A 22,788-nucleotide genomic window follows, 5' to 3' on the forward strand; every position below is an offset into this window, starting at 1 on the left:
ATTTGTTTCACTTTCTCAACATGATTAAGTCAGTGTCATTCAATGTGTGATTATGTGTTAAGAATCCTAATTCAAGTACATCAGTAAATTTAATTTTGGTTTTAAAAGTGTTACTGTCTGAATAAAACTCCTTCAAACGAAAAATAACTCCTCTACTGATCTTGTCATACAATTACATTTATACTTTTATCATTCAACAATAGTTTAGTTTTAATAATGCATGGTATTTCGGGTTATTTTAATACATCAATAATAAAACTTATATATTAAAAATTTGTATACAAATACTTTTTAAGGCTGACATCATCTGATTGGAAATCTCTGAAAATTTTTGAAACTACTCTTAATTTTTTTATTTTTTACTACTAAACTTTTTTCAGTATTTTTAATTTAATTTCTTGTGTAGTTTAATTTCCATGAAATCACCCTTGTACGGTGCTCGCAGAAAAAGTAGCCAAATGTTTTTTGTAGCAGTGGAAAATAGATTTCTTTTGTACTGTATCAATCAGTAGATGAGGCAACACACAAGGATGTTTTTCATCCCCTATGAAAAAAAAAAATTTTAAGAACTGGAATCAGTGTACTGCTATTCTACTTTTGTGTGACAGCGCAAATTTTTAAAAAACTAAGTTCACTTATAAAGATTATTATTTATTTCAGTTGGTGAAGCAAGATAAGGTTTTATTTAACGCAGCTGATCGTAATGGTGATGGTATATTGAATAAAAAAGAATTCGTTTTGTTTACTCATCCTGAAGAACATCCTGAGATGTTACCACACATTTTGAAAAATACTCTTGATGATAAGGACACTGATAAAAATGGTGTTATCGACTTCCAAGAATATCTTGGGGATAGAGGTTCGTATAATTTACTTTAATTACTCTCCATTATAATTACTAAACTCTCTTACACTTTGTAAATGTTACTATTACTTTTGTTAATTTATATTTATGAGTAAAGTACTCATAAATCTTTAATAATTGTTTTTTTTTATTTGATTATCCATATAGTAGTTCAAATTCAACAAAATCATTTTAAGTGTTAGAAAAATTTGGAATTATATTCATTCCAATTAATTTTTACTTTCCTGTCTAGTACTGTACCTGCAGAAGGGAAAGTATTGTAATCAGCTCATTTGGGGATATGCGGTTTTCACTGGATCTTGATGTTTTGACACCTAAGAAAACCAAAAAACCAGATGGAAATTTTCTGAATGATCATATGTACGTGTGTGTGTTTGGTGTCTCACGCCTTATATCTCTATCACCTTATACCACACCTTAATTACTGGACCGATTTTGACCAAACTTGGTCAGATTACTTCTGCATATGGAGCATTGATGACATTAAATTTTCAACTTGTCAAGGGGGTGAGGCTGTAGAGCAAGGTCATCCTCAGTATCTCAATATTTCTCTTAATTAGGGCCTTTAGGCACATTTGTTAACAATTAAAAAATAATATTTGCAACAAATTTTCAAAATCACACACTCACCCCAAAACATTCTCTAAACCAGTGTCGAAGTGGGTATACTGTGTCAAACTAAAATTATAAATATTTTAATTTAAGTTGTGTTTGTAAGCCATGCATCAGAAAAAAACCGCTTGACAGGAAACTCCTACAACTATGTTAACTTCTTTTAATTTAAACTAAATATGCTAGATAAAATTTCAGATTCTTTTACAATCCATAGAATATTTATAACACATATAAAACCACTGTAAAATTTAATTAAAATTCATTTGCAGGGAATGTATAATAGGAATCTTTTATCTGGGAGTCTTTCATCATCATTTCTAATTGTAAATGTATTCAGTAATTAACATCATCTCATAATTAATAATTTATAATAAAGTTTTTATTTTATTTTATTCCAGCAAAATCTCATGACAAAGAATGGCTTGTTACTGAAAAGGAAAAATTTGATGAAGAATTTGACAAGGATGGTGATGGTGTCTTAAATGCAGCAGAAATCTTATCATGGGTAGTTCCTAGTAATGAGTAAGTTTTTTTTCAGTTTGTTTAAGTGATCTCTCCCTTTGTTATATATACGAGGCATGTTTTTTAAAGTAAGTACCATTTTGAAATTCCACCATTGCTATGCTGCAATCAGTGCTGATCGAGAATCCCATCGACTGTGAAATATGTGGTGCGATTCATTTTCTTAGTGCTAAAGGCGTGAAAGTGGCTGAAATTCATCATCAGATCAGTGAAGTTTATGGAGAAAACATTATGACGATGGAATGGTATGAAAATGGGTCAGAGCTTTTAAAGATGGCCACCAAAATGTTCATGATGAGGAATGGAATGGACAACCTTCTGTCATTACTGAAGATTTGGTGCAGAAAGTTGATGAAAAAGTGAGAGTTAAGAATTCTTTGCTACCTGAAGAGTTTCCTCTAGTTTCAAGAAGTGTTGTCTGTGAATTTTCAAACGCTTAAGTTATTGAAAATTATGACCTTGTTACAGTGGTTATTAAGTCAGGCGGCAGACTTCTATGACGACGGTGTTCAAAAGCTGGTTGCACAATACAAGTCCCTTAATATTGGTGGCAATTATGTAGAAAAGTAGATTAAAGTACAGGCGCTTTCACATAAAAATAAAATTGTTAAGAATAGTGTACGTGTTTTTTTTTTTTATTTCAAAACGGTACTTACTTTAAAAACATGCCTAGTAAGTTTCATATTTGATAGTTAAATTGGTATCTTTCATTAATTTAATAAGCGATATTGATATACCAGTTGTAAATGTACTTCATTGTTTTTAAGGTTTTATATTTTGAGTTAATGCTTATAAAAAAAATCAGTTAGTAAACTAAAATTACAGATAATATGTTGAAAAAATAAGGCATCAACCTTGTATCCAAAAGTTATTCTTGAATACAACTAACATTTTAATCCTTACTGTTGTTTCCTACTTCAAACTTTGCAGAATCAATCTTTTATTCTATTTACATTAAAGCTTCCAATTTCAGATTAAATGAAGTAGTACTTCACTTGAAATAATTAGAATAACCATATAAATTTGTCATAAGTGTGAGCTACATACCTGTTTAAGTTCATTCTTTTGCAAAGGAAGCAGTAATATTAATAAATATCTCATTGTAGGCTTTTAACAAGTACACCTAATGTCACCTTGTTTCCTAGTTGTATTAAATTAAGTAGTTATGATGCATAATAATGATATCTTATTGCAATGCACTCACTTACATTGACTGAGACATTGAGACATATTGTTCAATTAGTTTTTTTCAGTTACCCATTATGAGCTAGGGAATCCAGTATGTATCTGTGACTTACTGAAAACCCATGTGTTCTCACTACTTTAATAGACGAATGGACAGTATACCTTCATTCAGCGTCTAAATTACATTCTATTACTCCAGTTTGTATCACAACTAACTGGTTGTTCAAGTTGTGGTTACTGTTTTGAGTTTTAAATTTATGAATATGAAATGAAAATCAGTAACCAGGTTAATGGTTGTTTTCAGTACTATGAAAAGATATCACTTATGATTTATGCTAAATTTAACTATTTAATTCCAGTGAAATTGCAGTAGAGGAAGTAAACCATTTATTTTCTTCTACGGATGATGATCAAGACAATATACTTTCATTTGAAGAGATACTGAATAATCATGAAATATTTGTCGGTAGTGAAGCAACAGACTATGGTGAACATCTGCACAATATTCATATATTTCAAGATGAATTATAAAATAAGTATTATCGAACTGTGATGTTAAACTGAACTTATTCAATGATTTTTAATAATAGTAAAAATACTATTATTTTATTTATTTTTATTTTTTTCTGAGGAAAGTGTAATTGTTTTATTTATTGTTTTATGTTTTATAAACAGTAGAAGTTATTTACAATCAGATAAAAATAGATGTTGTTCAATAATAAATGATTCTGATATGACAGTTAGGATTTACATTTGGACATAGTGGTGCAAACTGAAATTTAATGATTGTTAAATTAAGTATCCGCCAGAAACTTGCCTTCTTTTATATAATGTTTGTTCAATAATTTGGTAACACTATAATCTGTTTTAAGTTCATTTAACATATAGGATAATTAAAAGGTAATATTAAGTTTTACATATAATGTCATAATAATATTAGTAATTTTCTAAATGTTTAAAGTGTAAATTAAGAAAGTGTTTTGTTTAATATTATTCTTCAGTTTCATTGTAAAAGAAAAAAAACAATACACAAATGTTTTTTCATTCAGAAGAAGTTTTTATAAATTGCTTATACTGATTGATGTATCCACTCATCAATGATAAATGTCTGAACAATGCTGCTACAAAATGATAGATCATTTATTATTGAATAATTTCTTAATATCTTACTTTGCCCAATAAGGTATCACATTGAAAACCATACTCCTAAAATGTATTCTCTAGCAGACCACTGGTTTTAAGAAAAAAACTTTTCTATTGAAATGAAAGACTAAGGATATCAAAAGCTTTACCTTATTTTAGAACATTATATTGTTAAATAACAGAATTATAAGAACAATATTTTCTATTAAAAAAAAACCCCATTATTAATTATTATTCAAGATGTAAATTTTAATACATTCACTCCCTGATCTGGAGTAATCAAATTCTAGATTATTCAGTTTGAATCATTAATCTTAAAAAGTAAAAAACTGCAGAAAGCAACTTTTAACATACATTTAAACACAGAAAAACACATACCAGCTACCATATGAGAACTTTAGTTGGCTCATTCATCAGTGTGTTTACAAAAGACCATTTTACCCCATGAATCTTTTTTCCTCCATGGACTGAAATTAACTACTGAATGATTTCGGTTTAAAACTAAACATCATTCTTTCTCCAGTATTTGAATTCTGAGAACAGTTTGTAGAAGTCAGGTTGGGTGAATGTTGGGATCTACAACCTTGACCGCCTTTTAACTATAATTTTCAAGCTTTTATCTTGTATAAAACAAATAGTTGTATGAAATGCTATACCACAAAAATATTCATTAACAATTTCAACCTTCAATTAGATTATTTATCATGCAATTTAGAAAGTGCTAAATTTGATTATTACTATATTTATTTTTATACTTAGTTAAATTAATGGATGCCGTGAAAAAAATTTATATTTATTTTTCTTTCAGTATTCTATAACAGTGAAATGATAACATAAAATTTTGTTGAACTGTGTAAAGCTATAACTGTGAAGCTATTAAATGCAATTCTGTAAAATTCCAGCTTTAAAAAAAGATGTTTCTTTCTAGTCATTTTTTACTTATACTGAAATACCAAACGGTTCAATTACACAGTTGTATCACAAAATGTCAAGTTTAATAAATTCCCTTTAGTAAACAACATATTTTTTTAAGAGATTTGTTTTAGATATTTACTATTATTTAGAGTTACTAACTACATTTTATGAATGTTACAGTATACAGTTCTATTACTAATATAACAATCTCCCAATCAAAAGTACAGTTTATGTTTATCGTTCAGCAGTTAAGAGTAGGTGAATCTTTTTAATCTTTGTGTTTTTGAATCTGTTTTTGTAAATTAAAAAAAAGAGGATTTTGTATTTGACAAAGAGTTTAGAATATAATTTTTTTTTAAAAAACATGTTTTCTTTCAGATGTAAGATAGTAAGCAGTTTACTAATTATCAAATAAATTTTAACTGTTAAAAATTATGAATAATTCAAAAACAGATTGTCCTATTTTTAATACTATGTTTACAGTGTTATCTGAAAGTATTACGTTTGAATTGTATATTCAATTTTGTATTCCACTTTTTTGCACATTTTTCAAGTAAAAACTTTTTAAATACAGCATTTTATTGTTTTAGTCAAAGAGTCGTTATTTTTACAATAACAGTATATAAGGTAGATTTATTTATACTGCTCTGGTTGTTCAGTTATATTAGCTGAGTGATAGAAACCTTTTAACTGATTTACTATCATTAAGCTTTCATAAACACAGTTGATAAACAAAAATAAATCATTAATGATCAAAACAAATCTTACTGCCAACAATTTAGCTTCCTATCTTATATTATGTTATCTTGTAAACAGTTCTAATGAACACAATTTGCTAAAAAAATACAAAATAAAAATCATCATTATTGTATACTTAAACATTTCAATATTATTACTTTATTTTAATGACTTAAAAATTATAGTGCTTGAATAGAATTCATTCCACTTAATCATTTTTCTCTTTCTTTAGCAATATAGATGAATTTTATTAATGTGTTTACAAGAACAAAAATTCAAATAATTTTACAAACATAAATAAAAGTTTTCTAATAAGTTGAAATAGTATTTAAATTTCATTTCATTTCCTTATTAAATCAGCATTTCTACAAAAGAGTAAATACACTTTTTATTATGAAAGATCAACAAGAAGAAGAAAATCATTATGATTTTTACTGGCAGGATTGTCTGGTCTGATAGTTACTGATAGAATCTTCACAAATTCTAAATAATATAATATTTTTAAATGTTTCTTTTGTTCAAACATGTACTCAGTATCGCTCACTAAAAATAGACAAGAATATAATACTGTGTTCATGAAAATTAAACTTTTTTTTTTTAATATTATAAAATCATTTTTCAAAATGAATGTCTTAATTTATAAGTTGTTTTTTCATGCTTTTTACAGAAACAGTTTTGAAGTATTTTTTCAAAGAATTTTTTCAGTATTTTGTTCTATATGTTTTATTGCCTCATAGTATTATTTTTTAATGTGTTTATTTATTAAATGGCCTTCAGTATTATTTTATTTATTTTTAAAAGTACTTCAAATAAATGATGGTTCAATGTGGAGAAAATGGCTTCCATTTTTTTTTTTAATATATGCTTTATTTTTCTGATGCTATACGTGATTTCTCAGTACCAAAAATTATCATGCAATCAAATTTGTTTAAATCAGGCAAAGTTTGCATTTCATAAGCAGTTATTGGTTTGTCTCTTGGACAATGACTTTTCTTTCCAGTCACAGATCTGTATCCAGATTTCAAGTATTTTGTAAAATTTTTTTTACATTTTCTTAAAAATTATACAGTTTCTATATTATCAATTAGAAAATTTTTTTTAGAATAATGTGTACATAGTTTCTTGAAAGAAGTAAATAATTGTTACAGAAGGTGACCCAACACCTATCATGGCAAAGTCAAATATACAAATCTTTTTTTTATAAAATAAATTATGTAACATTAAAACAAGAAAATAATTTATGTATATGACCTTTGATTTTCACAACCATTTTAAAGTTTAAAATAAAATACTTTAGTTAAATGCTTTGTTCTGTTGAATCTTTTTTGTATATGGAAATGTAATATGAAAATTTAATTTCTTGATAATATAATAAGTTAGTCAGTTTTTTACTTATTTATTTTTAGTATCACTCTAGAAGTAGGCAAATTCAGAAGAAGTGTGCACTTTCTTCTAGGTCGAGATATACTATCAAACAGTATAAATAAATTAACATTTACAATCAGATAATTTCATTTAGTCAATAAAGAACACCTGTTATCTGTTATAAGTAGCCTAACCAATATTGCCATTGCTTTAACAATTAAATGAATTAAGTTGATCAAGTTCATTTTATAAAATAGATTGATTTATTGTCTTAATACAGAAATAAAAAATATACTTAAATATGAACAAAACGTGCACTCTTATCTCTTTACTTTATTTTCATTGTACATATACTTTACTATAAAATATTGTAGTATAGCTTGTCTTCCAAAAGCTTTAAATTTTAGTTTTAGCTGTGTATTACTCATACTATGAATTTAATTACCAATGTATTTTTATATGGAATGTCAATATTTTTGTTTTTGATAAATTTTATATGTATTGTCTTTTGTTAATGATTTATTCTAACAAAATGTTGTGTTTATTTACTTTAATGAAATTTTATACACACAAAATTCTTTTATACGCACAAAATTCTAATAATTTAAACTTTATTTATTATATATATTATCCGTTTAAAAATATGTCTGTAATATAGAAAACTTAATGGAAAAGAAATGTAGATTTTAAACCTCTCTGTTTGTAACTAGCATTATACTGCATAATTTAATAAAATTAACCATTTAATCATATAATTATTACAACTTCAACTTCAACTTAAAAACTAACGCACACCCATATCAGCATGAGACTACTACTAGCTAACAGAAATAAGGATGTAAATTATTTAACGTTTTTAGGGGATGTTGTGGTAAAACTGGGAGTTCTTTTTTGTGTTACTCTCTGATAGCATTTCCAATTAATTATGGGCTATGTCAGAATGTTTACTTTATTTTTTGTGTTATAGTTACTAATTTATCTTCTTTTTTTTATTATTGTAAATTATTGATAAAGCAACAAAACACTGCTGCTACCTGGTTTAGGTTTCTTATGATATATTTACCATTTAAATTGGTGATAACTATATTTAAAAAAAATTACTTATCAAGTTTTAAAATTAACTCAGTATCACTTTTAAATTGTGTACAAATACACTGTGATATAATCATTTTAAATTTTTGTTTATGTAATTTTAAACCATATAATGAACAGCATGTTATATCTTTGCAGCATTATTCCTGTTTAATTACAAATGCCAATATTTCTAATTTTAGTAATGTTATAGTGTTCCAGTGTAAAATCATATAATTGAGAATGTATACCATTGGTAGTTTTTCTTTGATATCAAGGCAGAATTGTGTCTGACTTTCATCTGGTTCAAGTCCTTGTAAAGAATCACATTTTCTACACGTTAGAAAAATTCATTATCATCTGTTATAGTAACTTTTATTGGGTATCTTATTGGCCTCTTATTTTATGAAATAAATAAATTAACAGTTTTATTACTATTCTGATATGAGATTTTTATCAGGTATTTGTATATCTTGACATCATTTTGCAAAAATGTTTGATATATAACTTAAACCGTATAATCTATATCTATAATCTATATCTGTATTCTATATCTATATATAAAACATATTATTCAGTGTATTAATTTATTTTATGGGTATGTATATATACATACCCCATATATGTAAGATTGGGAAGCTAAGATTACTTATAAATTTAGACAACTTTTAAATTTGTATAATTCCTGTATTCTATAATTTTAATTTCTGTGACTATCGATTAGCTGAATTTAATTATTGCTGTTAGGTTATATTGGTTTTATGAAGAACTTTTTCTTTAATTTGTTTTTTTTGTTAACATATGTATATGTTTAATACATTCTTTGCCTCTAACTCAATGGTAAATTTAAATTTAATTCTTTAGTTATTTACTTATTATAACAACAGTTTAATTATTGTAATAAACTTAAAACAATAGATATTTAACAAATCAATAATAGTAATATAGAACATAACTTTCTATATAACTTACTTATCATTGATTTGATTCTGTACCCACCCATAAAATGATTTCAAATAAATTTATTGTGATTTTAATAAATTGTTAATATAATTTACCTAATATATATTTATTGATGGTGAACTCTTGGCTAATCCTACCTCTGAAAAACAATATTTGTTTATTTACATATAGATTAATTTTGTTTGCATCATCTTTTATTAAATCTACTAATTCTACAACCCATTTATATTTTTGATTTTAGGAATGTTACAATGTATTACTGGTACCAGTCAGTAATAATCGTGTTCTAGAGTTAAGTTTACTTTTTCTTAGTTTTATATTAAGACTATTATTATTCAAATCTATGTTAATTTTTAAGCATTCGGCAGTCTATATTAATTTATTTTTATTAAATGACAATTTATTTTATTGAATTGTTATTAAAGCTTTTAGTTTTAGTGTATTTATACCAGTACAATTAATGATTTCTATATAAGATAAACTATTCCTTTATAAGTTTATTAGCAAGATGTCCTATAATAATAGGAGTACTGATTTTTATCCTAAATAAATAATTAAGTATATAAATAAATAAATAGTAATAATAGTATATAAATAAATAGCTATTTTAATTTAATTGATTTTCTATTATTTATAATATAATGTGTTAATTTTAATATTTCATTTAAATAATAAAAGGTATTATATGTTTAATTGACTATGTTTCTAATTAAAATATTTAAGTTGTTTTTAATATTAAATGTTTTTACTGTGTGTTATAAATATTTACAGGGATATATGTAAAACAGTAAGTTTTTTAATGTAATTTTTTTCATTATCAGTGAACTTTCTTTGTCTTGTTTCAATTCTGTGTTTTACTAACAACTGACTTCCATTGATAATTATATTCTTAACATATTGACTGCTAACCTTATTTTGGTTTTGGCTGATACAAGGCCAAAGTTTAAAGCAATGAATGTACACATTTACAAGAAATTTGTTGTCAATGAAGAGGATTTTTTTTAGATAAAATCTGATTGAGGCCCATCAATGACCAGTTATAACAAAATATGTTGTGTAAAGAACATTTAGTGAACAATTAATTATCCAGTAACCTGAAATAAAGGCAATCCCTTTTTCTGTAGTGCAGAATCTTTACACAAAAACAAATAAAATTATTTTTGTACGGCTACTATTATAATTTTCTTCTCTACAATATTTAACAACTTACAGATTGCTAATAAAATGCAAATGATCTATGCGATACATTTTTTATCTTGATCATTCAAAGTGCCTTAATGTCCGCAGTTTTAAAACTACTGCATATACAAGTAACCTTTACAAAGCCTGCCTGCCTTTACTTAATAAGTTAATTTTAAGAGAAATTTTTTCCATCACTGTGGTTATGTGATGGAATTTCTATGGTTTTTACCTTGCCCTACACCTGCACTGCTTTTCTTTAGTTTTAAAATTACCTTGATGTTCTTTTTTTAACCTAAATATATTTCTAAAGCATCAGCAGGTACTCCAAAATGTAGTATCATATTCTGCAATTGAGTGAAGTAGATATATAATAAATCTGTTTAACAATCTTAAAAGAGGATGTACTGTCAATGTGACTTAATCCATAAACTGCAGATTGAAAGTGTTAGTTAATCTTGCGCAGTTCATCCTCTGAAACTACATTAATAAATAAAGAATACCTGTATAATTTGTAATATTTACATTGTAAAAATTCTGAATAATTTTATTATAGTGTATTATTGCTTGTACATAAATGTGTTATCCATACTGTGAGAATTTCCTCAATATGTCTGTTCGTATTCTAGAGAACAAATTCACAAGTCTAGTATAAAAAAATAAACTGAATTTAAAAATAAAACAAAGAATATTCACTAATTTTTTCAGTCAAATTTGTTGTGTATTTCTTCTGTAGTTATGATTCATCTTTTCATACTACAATCTAACATTGTTGTAACCTGGTACAGCATACTATATTTTTATATCAAAATGTTAATGGGTTTCCCCTTCTTGAACCCTCTTCTTGTCGTTACATAATAGCCCTTTACAAACTTGTCCATTTTCACAACCACTTTCTCTTTTATAAGTCATCTACATATCTAAATTCCTTATCCTTTCTATTCTGAATTGCCTCATACACCTCCAAAAATCCATTTCAACTGAGCTACTAGAAGCAACTTGTTGCCTCTTTTATACTGTCCTCCTTTTTGACCCACACAGCACCATGCTCCCTAAGATTGTCATAAATTATAGACTTCATTCAGTGTATTAACGAGATATGCCTAATCCACAAACAGAATTTAATTTTACTGTGACTTAGCTTCCAAAGTTATCTTATCTTCTCTGTACTTTCATTGTTGAAATTCCATTCCTGGCTAAAATTAACCAAGCAAATATAAGTGCTATAAAATTGCACTTAACATCAGCCTATGTGGGATAAAAAAATCGCCTTGTTTTTCTTAAACTATTCTGTTCCTCATTAACTTTATTAAATATATTTTAACACTGTTAAATACAGAAAAGCTTTCAACATGCCATGTATCAAATTTGTATGAATTTGCATTTATGAGGTACATGGTTCTAGTTATAAACAGTATTTCTGTGAATAGTAGTAACTACCTGTTTGGTATTAAATTTAACTTATTAAGCTCTGCTACAAAACTGAATTAATAAAATAATTCATAAATCGGACTTGTTGATTGTGGACTCATTAGTCAAGAGCCAAAAGTAGTTGTTCTATATTACCTCTGTCAATAGAGTAAAAGAAGACAATAAAAACTAAGTTTATTGAAAAAAAAAACACTATCAAAAAGATTAAGTTGAACAGTTTTAGACATAAATATTTAGATGACGGACTGTTTAGCCACTGACAGCCTGTTGGAAATTCTAAATGGTATCAAAGAGGAATAGAACCATTTGCTAGCCACCAGCATTGCACATAATTGTTCACTGGTTTAAAGAAAATCAACATTGTAACCGTATAAGAAAAATATTTATGTTAAAAAAAGTAAGTTATACAGTACTGAATACCTGTAAGGTAAACTTGTATAAATTAAGAAAACCGGCTTTCAATCACATCTGTTGGAAATAGACAATAATGTAAAATCCTGAGTGTTAAATATCACATTGTATGTTATTATGGCATAGAAGAAAAACAATCTACTAAAACATATTAACTGGTAGCGCTTAATCCTCTGAAATGAAACTAGAATGAACTATATTGGTGTGTCCCTTGGCTACTGTAATTAGTAATGTTGCTCTCGGTGGTTCTCTTGCAAAACTGTTATGGCTTTCATGGTAGTCAATATGTTAAGAATGCTTTTATTATTAAATATTTTTATGATGTTAGGTTATGTTGTTATATTTTTGTTTACCTTGCTTTAAGACTTTTATTTTATAATTCGTACTTTCATTTTTAATTAAAAATTTTATTGATAGTGTTAATTTTATAAATCAGATAAAATGTTATTCCTGGTAGGTGAATCAAATTGTCAAAATTTCTTCGTTTTTTTGCCAAATTAACTTCCGTGGTTAAGACATGTAAATTATAGGAAAAATTCCGTTGATTTGAATGAACCATTTTTCCACATTATTTTCAAAATGGCATCCAAAGTTGGTGAAAACAGTTTTTGTCGTTTTAAAGAAAAACTACACGTTTAAAAAAAAAAAATTTAAATAAAGGTTGTATAACCTTTTGAAACAAAAATTTTAAGCCCTGCCCGATGTCAATTGATCAACAAATAAATTAGATATTTCAAAAACGCCGCTAAAAATGACGGTTTTTTTTTTCAATTATTAATATGTTAGCGAAACTTCCAGAATATGTAGTCCTTGGTGAGGAGAATAAGTACCTTTTTTTGACTTTTGCAAAATATTCAACAGTTTATGCAAAAATTGAGTTTTTCGAAAAATGAGCTTTTCTTAAAATTCATACTGTAATGCACCTATGTGGTCCATCCGGGGCTTAAAATTTTCTTTAAAAGTTGTACCAACCTGTGCAAGTAGTGCGCGTTTTGCAAAAAAATTGCAAATATGGGAAAAATCGACTTTATTTTTCAGCACAAAAAACTTCTTTTTCAAGTTGGAATTCCATCAAAGTGGCATTATTGCCATTCGATAGCTGCCATTTTTCTACAAATTTAAAAAAAAACATTTTTGCTGTACGACCTACTGGAGTCAAGATAATTTTTTTTTTAAATATCTATGACCTGTTAATATTAAGGTCTGAAATTTGCACACGTTGTGCTCAAATACTTATACTTTAATATAAAAATTATTCTGCAGCGATAGATTTTGTTTTCTTCACTGTAAGCCAAGTTATGTTGGACCCCGTAAAATACTTATTCGATTCGGCACGTGGTGGGCGGGGAGAGACTTCAACTCATTGGTTGACAGACTAGCTGAGGACGCAAAGTCGAAGTCTATTTCCCCCACCATGCACATCGACATAAAACTGTTTTTTATGCAGGTTTTAGCAAATAAAAGAACCCAATTGTTGTAAAATGTGACATAAAGTAATAAGAATACAGGGTTTCATAAATAAAATTGGTTCATTATTTTAAATAGAAAAATGTGAAAGTGGTGTATTTATAAGAATAATACCACAAAATGTATTTTATGATTAATTGCATTCAAAGTAACATGTGGTAGGACATGATGAAATATATAGAAATATTATATAGATTTATTTATCAACTTAAATTTAATAAGTATAATCAGTTTTTCAGTAGGAAATTTTCTTATTGCTTATTTTAAATAAACCCATTTTAAAACATTTTTGCCATAATTTTTAATCTTATAAATAGTGATGATTGTAATTTTAATACCAATTTTAATTAAAAATTGGTATTAAGTAATTATTTATAAAATTTGTAAACATATAATTATGTAAATACTTCAGTTAGATTTTTTCTAATTCATAAAGAATGATTTATTTTTGTTACTTTGAATTAAGTAGTTCTCTTCAAATCAATTTTAGTATTTATACTACACATTTTTCTCTTCAAGACCAAGAATCTGCATGAATAATTGTGAAATAACATTTATATTTATGATTTCAAACTAAAAAAAATATATATATATATATATCTAAACTAAATAAGAGCTTATAGAATTATTACTGTAATTGTTAATTGTAATATAATAAAAAGAAAAATTAATACAAATATTTTCATGATCAGCATCATAATCAGCAGTTGAATATATTGATTATCATAAATACTAATGTTTCCTGAACAGTTACTTTTCAATACTTTTTCTGTATTGTAGACGTTTTGTACAATACAGTAAATATTGTTAGATGAAAAAATAGATTTACCTGGACTGTCAATCTGAGTTGTAAATTTTATGTAACAGAATTGGAAAGCAGTCTTACCTTTCACCCATTAAAAATTATGATGATTACACTGCCTCATTTTTTATTCTACCATCCAATTAGTGAATAACAAAATTTTGGTTTTGAAATCTTGAAATTATATCTTCTTTCGACTTTCTTAAATATACCTTACTATAAATCAAATATACGAGGGACATTCAATAATTAGAGACAAATTGATGTAGAAAAAAAAATGTATTTTTACAAAATGAGACTTTTTCTACTTTTCAACATAATCTCACCAATATTAATACACTAGTCTCAACAACAAAGTAGTCTTTTTATACCTGATGCAAAGAATTCTTTGTCTTGTTGTTTGACCCACTTTCCCACAAATGTTTTGACCTCATCATTGTTGCTGAACTTTTTTTCACGTAATGCCTCTGAGTGGACCAAACAAATGAAAATCCAAGGGAGCCAAATCTGGACTGTAGGGAGGATGTGGTAGTATCTCCCAACCCATTTTTCCAGTGGTTTCTTGGGTCAGCTGGGCAGTATGAAGGCGAGCATTGTTGTGTAGCAATATCACACCTTTTCTTTGAGATCCGCGACATTTTTCTCTCATTGTTGGCTTTACTTTTTTCATCAGCATGTCTCAGTAGTAGATACTGTTTATTTTCCAAATAATCACAAAAGATGACACCTTGGGCATCCAAAAAGACGATCAACATGACTTTTCCTGCTGATGCTTTCATTCTGAATTTCTTTCAGACAAGTGAGCTGGTATGCTTCCATTCCATGCTTTGTCTTTTGGACTCTGGTTCAAAATGGTGAACCCAAGTTTCATTGCATGTTAAAATCTTGTTTAGAAAGGGTCACCTTCCCTTTTCATAGCGTTCTTTCAAATCTGTACACACTTTGAATCTTGTTTGCTTGTGTTGTTGTGTTAATTCTTTCAAGACCCACCTTGCACTTGTTTTGCTGTACTTAGCTTATTAGTATAACGTTATGAATTGTGCCAACACTTACTGCAACTGTTTTTCCTATATGTTCAACTGTAATATGTCGGTTTTCACAAATAATGCCATCAATGCTGGTTTCAAGCGAAGGAGTTGACACTTCAACTAGCTGGCCAGGATGTTCGTCAGTCACTGAGGTTCGACCGTTTTTGAACTGTTCTACCCTCTTATAAAAATTTCCACTGTTCATACAACTTTCACCATACTGTAAAATCATTCAAGAAGAGATTTTAGAAGATTCAAGAAGAGGTTTTTCACCTTCAGAAAGCAAAAAACAGATGACTGAACATTGTTCAACTAATGTGGAAGCTTCAAGCAGACACACCCATCATTAAATGCAATATTGAGTTATAAACAAAACAATCTTTATCCATCAGCTGTTCTCAGCTCATCCCAGCGATGCCAACCTAAAGTCATGAAAGTACAAAACCCTACAAACTGTTTAATTTCTGTTTGTCTCTTTTAATTATTGAATGTCCCCCGTACTATGTTATTACAAATTTAATTGTTCAAAATCTTTTAATATTTGTGTTCATTCTGATATGTGTTTTTATGAAAAGATAGATAGTATGTATATATGTAAGCCTGAACTGAATTATTAAAATTGTTTAATTATGGTTTGTGATATTCTTTATACTATTAATTCATAGTTATTTTTTTTCCACTTCTAAGAACATTTCCCCATTACACTATTAAATGGTTGCAGTATATAGTTTCACCTACATTTTGTACTTGCCTCTCTTTTACTACAGAAAGGTATACAGTTTCATTTATCTATGTAAATAAGGTTTACAGAGTTAAAACTAATGGCAGTTACAGTGATTAATATTTGATTAAGATTATTTTGAGATTATCCTAATGTGTAGTTCAGCTCATTCAAAAAACAAAATTTTCTGCTTATTAAAAAAAAATAAAATAAATAAACATGTAAACGCAACTAATCATTATATACAAATTAGCTGTAATCCCTTTCATATAACTATACTGCTAACTTCCTTTTGTAAAATTAGTAAATGGAGCTACTTTTTCGATGTATAGCTCAGTGTCATTCATAGGAAATATTAGACTATTGTTAAAGTTAATTATTAATAAATTACCTAAGAAGTAATTTAATAAGTTAATGAGAAGTTATAAACTGAATCTTAACAGAATCTGAAGTATTTAAAACTGTAAGTTTAATTAATATAACTCTTTTTAAACAAAAATAAGTCATGTATGTATGTGTTTGTAAGTTTCAGAAATCGCTGATTGAAATGTTTAACTGAATTAAATAACCTATTTATGTTAACAAATTTATTATTTACAATATAAAAAAAATTACAATTAAGGTTGCAAATGAAAGTTTTTCAATTTTTTCTTTTAGTTAAGTACCATGTAATAAAATTATAAGTTACCATTTTGAAACATAGCTTAATTATTTATTTACTTACTTTCAGTCAGTGCCATTATTATTTTTAGAAGCCACTTTTTGTATTTATCATAGAAAATTTTGTACAAATATAAATAGATTTTTATTGATTTCAGTTTTGTTATTTACCATTTTATGTTTTGTGAAGTAGATTTTTGAGAAAAATTGGTTACCACATCTACAGATAATTAGATGTGGTAAATCTACATAATTTACCCTGTAGTCTAGGGTTAACACAGACTATTAACCCTAGAACCATAACACATAGTCTGGCAGACTACACCCCCAATAAAAATAGCTTTCACTTTGGAAGGGACGAGATTTATTAGTTTACCTCCCTAGTAGCTTCCTTTCAAAACATTCCGTTAGTATTGGCTTTGACACCAAAGCGAAAAATATACTTATTTTTGTCAATGAGTTTGCCATAGTCTCACAAACAAAACGTGATATATGTTAGTGTTCTATCCACGCATAGAGTTGAAAATACACAGATTTTTAAACCAGTAGTGGTAGTATTGTTTTTAAAACTGTAAATAAGTGGGTATAATATTCCTTTTCTTAATTGTTCCATTTGAAATATATTATGTTGTATTTTTTATAAAGTAGGAGTGATTTACTAAATACTAGTTCTGAAATTCTGACATTTATCAGAAAGTGATAGAGGTTGTTTGTCCAGTAATGACTTATATAAAAGCGATGATGAGTGTAGCTTTAATTTCATGTAGCTTTACATGAAATTAATTCAGAAGCAGATTATAGTGATGCTGACCCAGACTATATTGAAAGTGATGAAACCATTCATGATCAATCTGTTTTTCAACATGCTCCATCACACAGCAGTATTTTTTATCCTTCAAAAACCAATTTGAAAGGGAAAAATGGCCATCCAAGGGTAAAGAAAATGCCCAAACAAAAACAGCTGCAAGAAACATCATTCACTTCACCCAGGAACTGGTAGTCAACAAAGCAGCACAAATAGAAACAACATTGAAGGCATTCTTATTATTTATAACAGATTTGATGTAAGAAAATCAAAAAATTCACTAATAAAACAATTTTAATAAAATCTGCTGCATATAAAGCAATGGATGCCACTATAAAGATAACTAATATAATTTAAATAAAAGCACTTACTGGGTTATTAGTTTTTATAGCAGTTCACAAAGACAATCATCTAAACAGTGAAGAGTGCATCCTTCAGTGGTCCATGCTACATTTCAGTGATGAGTAATAGATTTGATTTTTTATTGAATTGTTTGTTTCAATTAAAAAAATACAATGGAAGAAAGAAAACAGAATGATAAATTCATCCATATAAGGGAAATATGGGATGAATTTATTATAATGTAAAAGTAATTGTATTTGTGGAATGTACTTAACAGTTGAACAACTGCTTGGCTTCAGAGGTCGTTGTCTGTTTAAAATGTATTTACCATCAAAACCAAATAAATATAGTAGTAAGATGTTCATGCTTTGTGATGCTAAAAAATACTGCATCTTGGGAAAGGTCTGAAAATCTCCTGCTGTTATGTATTTTGTAAAAGAACTAACGCACCTGTACATGGTAGCAATAAGAAATATTACTTATGATAACTGGTTCACATCCATCCTCTTAACAACCAAAATGCTTGAAATATAGATTAATTACTGTGGCCACATTGAAAAAAAATAGACCTGAAATCCTAACAACTCATGAAAAGGGGGTGATTAATAGCAGTGTAAAACCCAACATTGTTGAATTTTATGACAAAGAGTGCTGATAAGTCAGGTCCAATGTCCTGTTATAGAAAAACAACAAGATGGCCTCTCTTTGTGTATTTTATGGGATGATAAATAGTTTTGGTTAATTTTTATGTAAAAAATATGTCCACCAAGAAAAAATGGAAGAAAACCAGAATCAAGACAAAATTTCAGTAAAGAAACCAGCTGGAACTAACAAGCCAATTCATCCAGGAGATACAAAGTCTACCCAATTTATCAAGAAGGTTAAAACATCACATTGACAAAATTGCTGGAACTAGCAACGTTAATGTAGAATAAATTTCACGATCTTCATCAAGAAAAATCTGCACTTATTGTCCTTAAAAAAAGCAAAGGATTACTCATTTGGTATGCACAAAATGCAGAAAGCATATCTGTATCGAACACTGAGTGATGCGTTACAATAATTTACAACAAAATTATTGTAAAAAAATAAAATTTTAGTTTGCAGTCTTTAAGTTAATACACATTGATTAATTTTCAAATATTCTCAATTTGACTTTTATTTCTGTTACCCACAGAGTAGTCTGAGAAACTACATGTTTTCATTAGTGTAAGTTTTTAATAGCATTGTGATTCTAGGGTTAACCAAGTAGAACTTAATTTGTAAATCTACCATGAAAATTTTGTAAACTACATGAGCTTGAATTCTTTGGAACTAAAAACTTGAGTTAATAATGAATTAAATTTTTATTCGCTGTAATAGTTTATTTTTCACAATTACAGTTGCTTCAAAATATTTTATAGTAGAGGAGGATAAATTCACACCATTCAGCACCAAGATCTGTACAAGGGTTACTTTTTAGTAAGAATAATTTACTGATCAGCTAATAACTGTTTACTGTAATTATTAATCCTTATTTTTATGGTTTTGCTTTGGTTGTTCTGCAAGCATTTTTGACTCAAAAATTACTTCTATTTTAGGAAAAATATAAAAAATCATAGAGCACCAGATTCAGCCTAATATAGACAGTGATTCAGTACTTCCAATTAAAACTTTTTCCAACTGTTCATTTTGTATTTTCATGGAGCACACAACCTCTTTAATGGAATAAGCCATGTTGCTAACAGTACATTACCATAAACATTAAGGTTTGCAGTACCTCTTTGGGCCCAAAAAAATCTGTGACAACAGGTGAGATTCCTGATCTTAGTATTTTATAATGAACATCTGCCTTATTTTCTCATCTTTTCCATATAATTAAATTGGCTGTTAATGAATTTATGGTGGGAGAATGTTCCTTGAATGTAGAAAACTTATCACTAACACAACTTGACTAACTGGTTAAACTTACCGGTAACATATCACTATTACCCAAAGTGTAATGCACTCAATAGCTTGGAGCTAACTGATATCATTCAAGAAACAATGCCAATCAGGTGACATTCCAAAATAACTGACACACCATACACAATAAATTGGTGTTTTTGTATATGAAAAGAAACATTTCATTCAAAACTAATATTACATGCAATCCTTAAGCTACTAATGTTATTGGTGCTTATGCACTAATAACTGGTCAGAAAAAATGTGTAACATACCAAATGGTTTCATATTTTTTTTAACAGTCAGCTGCTATTTGCTTCAACATGATGCCCCTTTTTCTTGCTGGGTAGTAATTACAGCCTTTTAAGATTCATAAGCCTACCTACTCTGCGATACAACTTTTATTTTAGTCTCAGTTTTGGTCCTCTGTATAATCCTAACCCACTAAATGGCAGTCTGTGTGTGCGTCCCCCTTAGCTTAGCACCAGAGTAACACCCACAACAAAAGTCGTCTAACTCTGCAAACTTAAGTAATAAGGATTTTGAAGCTGCACCACCATTAAGAAAATAATATCATGATGGGAGACCTAGCATGGGGTTGTCCCAGTTAGTAATAAAAATGGCTGTACTCAGACTTCTGTTTGTACAGATTAATATTTATTGAAGGAAATTGAACTGTTATTGTGTTTCCCGTTATTAGCCCATATTATTTTAATACAAGCATGTGGAAAAAATTAACCTACATAGATTAAATTTAAAAAATTTAATTTAATTAAAAATTTTTAAATTCTTTTCATGAATACTGATGTTACACATAGATAAAGACTTCAGTATTTCCAACTCATACACATATTTTAAAAACTTAAACAAAAATTATTTCAAGACTCCCAGACATCTTTATATATAAATATGACTGATAATGACTAGTTAATATATTATGAACCATTATTATTGTCCTAGAATAATACAATATATTATATAATAAATCACTCAGATAATGACTGGTTTATTAAAAAACCTCATTCATCATGCCACAGGCTTTCAGAAGTAATTCAATAAATTTACATGAATTAGTCAAATGTAAGCCATTACATAGGGTATTTATAAGTAGTTTTTGTTAATATTGTGTAAAAAAATGAGCAAATGGTTAATATTTTTGGAAAGTAGTTATTTCAGAATGAATTTTTTTTAGAAATACTGAAATACTAGTTGTATTTCATTAAAATATCTAGATATTTTAAATTCATATTCTAGATATCAATTCTAGATATTCATTAAAATAAAAGATATTTCATTAAAATATCTTTTAATGAAAAACCCCTATTTTTTTCAAATTTGTATATCTGCTACTAGTTAAAATTTGTTGAAACAAGAGAATCTACATATTGAATTTCTGCTTACAAATGTATAAAGTAACTTGCATGTCATTTTATTTTTGGGCATAATGCAGAGAGTAACTATTTAATTACTACTATAGTAGTAATTAAATAGTGGTTATTAACAGTATGTCTGATAGCAATCTTTTTAAGCAGTAACTTCCTACCAAAAATTATGCTGGTTTCATTAGTAAAACTTGATCTCATAACAATCTAATTGGAACTTCTATGATGTAGTCAGAAAAAAAGAAACAGTGATAATAGACTGCTATATGCCAAGAGAAATGCAAATGGTTCCCTTCAATGTAACACACATGGTTACTTACGCCTCCTTCTTCTATAATAATTATTGTCTGATTTCCTTATATCCTTCAAAATCAGGAGGAAAGAAAGATAATTATGTAACTCATTAAAGGGAAGTCTGTTGTGTAAAAAATCTGTTTTTCTCAAACTGCAGCTCATGAGTAAGGCATACAATATCTTTCAAGAGACAAACTTTATTACATATTTTTTTACAATAAATTTAAATAATTTAATTGTAACTAATTTTTTTACAATAAATTTAAGTAATTTAATTGTAAGTATCTTATTGCTATATAAACAATAATACACTAATGATCAGATCAATATAATAAGATATCACATACACAGACATAGTAGACAATAATTTAATCAAAAATAAATGCCAAAAGCTCTATTGATTATACACATTAAGCATGTATAAAACAAACAAGTTCAGTTTATTTAGTTAAAAATATTTACATGAACATCATAGAAAAATTAAAAATAACATTGATGAACAAATTATAATCTTTACAAACAAAACAGCTTCTGCAATAAATTATTTCATGCAATTGCAAAATAAGATTAATTTTCTTGTTGAGCCTTTGCTCCAACTTGCTGTTTTTTCTGATTGAAGATTTTAAATGGTAAAAGACTTCCAAAAAGTACATGCTGAATGACAGGAAATTTTGACAAAACCTAAAAGAAAGGAAAAACTTTGATTAAATCATAGGATAGCTTTTTAGTTATTGAAATCTTAGCAACACATCTTGAATCAGCCTCAAACATATGTATTTAATCTTTAAGAAAGACAGCTACTTTCAATAGACAAGATAATTATTCACTATCATTACTTTACAGCAAACTTAATTAAATTAAAATAGCTTATAAAAACTAATAGATTGAAACAATGTGCATAAACAACAGTATTATAATATCTTTAGTTAATCTGCTTACACTGTGAAGATCACAAATCATC

At 27.5% G+C, this 22,788-nt stretch overlaps 2 protein-coding genes across 3 annotated transcripts in view; one reads left to right on the top strand and one right to left on the bottom strand.

The window, feature by feature from the left end:
* LOC142320629 (reticulocalbin-2) overlaps nucleotides 1–22,788 on the top strand; it is a 41,266-nt gene that overhangs the window by 12,983 nt on the left and 5,495 nt on the right. The window contains exons 4-6 of one of the 2 annotated variants that reach the window (XM_075358643.1): nucleotides 661–859; nucleotides 1,879–2,002; nucleotides 3,547–3,745. In XM_075358643.1, coding sequence (XP_075214758.1) covers nucleotides 661–859; nucleotides 1,879–2,002; nucleotides 3,547–3,718 — 495 coding nt within the window. In that variant the 3' untranslated portion in view covers nucleotides 3,719–3,745. Of the gene's footprint in view, nucleotides 1–660; nucleotides 860–1,878; nucleotides 2,003–3,546; nucleotides 3,746–22,788 lie in introns of those variants that run through there. The other variant, XM_075358644.1, reaches the window with a different exon arrangement.
* LOC142320628 (serine/threonine-protein phosphatase 2A activator-like) overlaps nucleotides 22,207–22,788 on the bottom strand; it is a 36,342-nt gene continuing 35,760 nt past the window's right edge. The window contains exon 8 of the mRNA XM_075358642.1: nucleotides 22,207–22,508. Within this exon, the coding sequence (XP_075214757.1) occupies nucleotides 22,395–22,508 (114 nt within the window). The 3' untranslated portion in view covers nucleotides 22,207–22,394. The remainder of the gene's footprint in view (nucleotides 22,509–22,788) is intronic.

Source organism: Lycorma delicatula, chromosome 2 (assembly GCF_047948215.1).
Source record: "Lycorma delicatula isolate Av1 chromosome 2, ASM4794821v1, whole genome shotgun sequence".
NCBI lineage: Eukaryota > Metazoa > Arthropoda > Insecta > Hemiptera > Fulgoridae > Lycorma > Lycorma delicatula.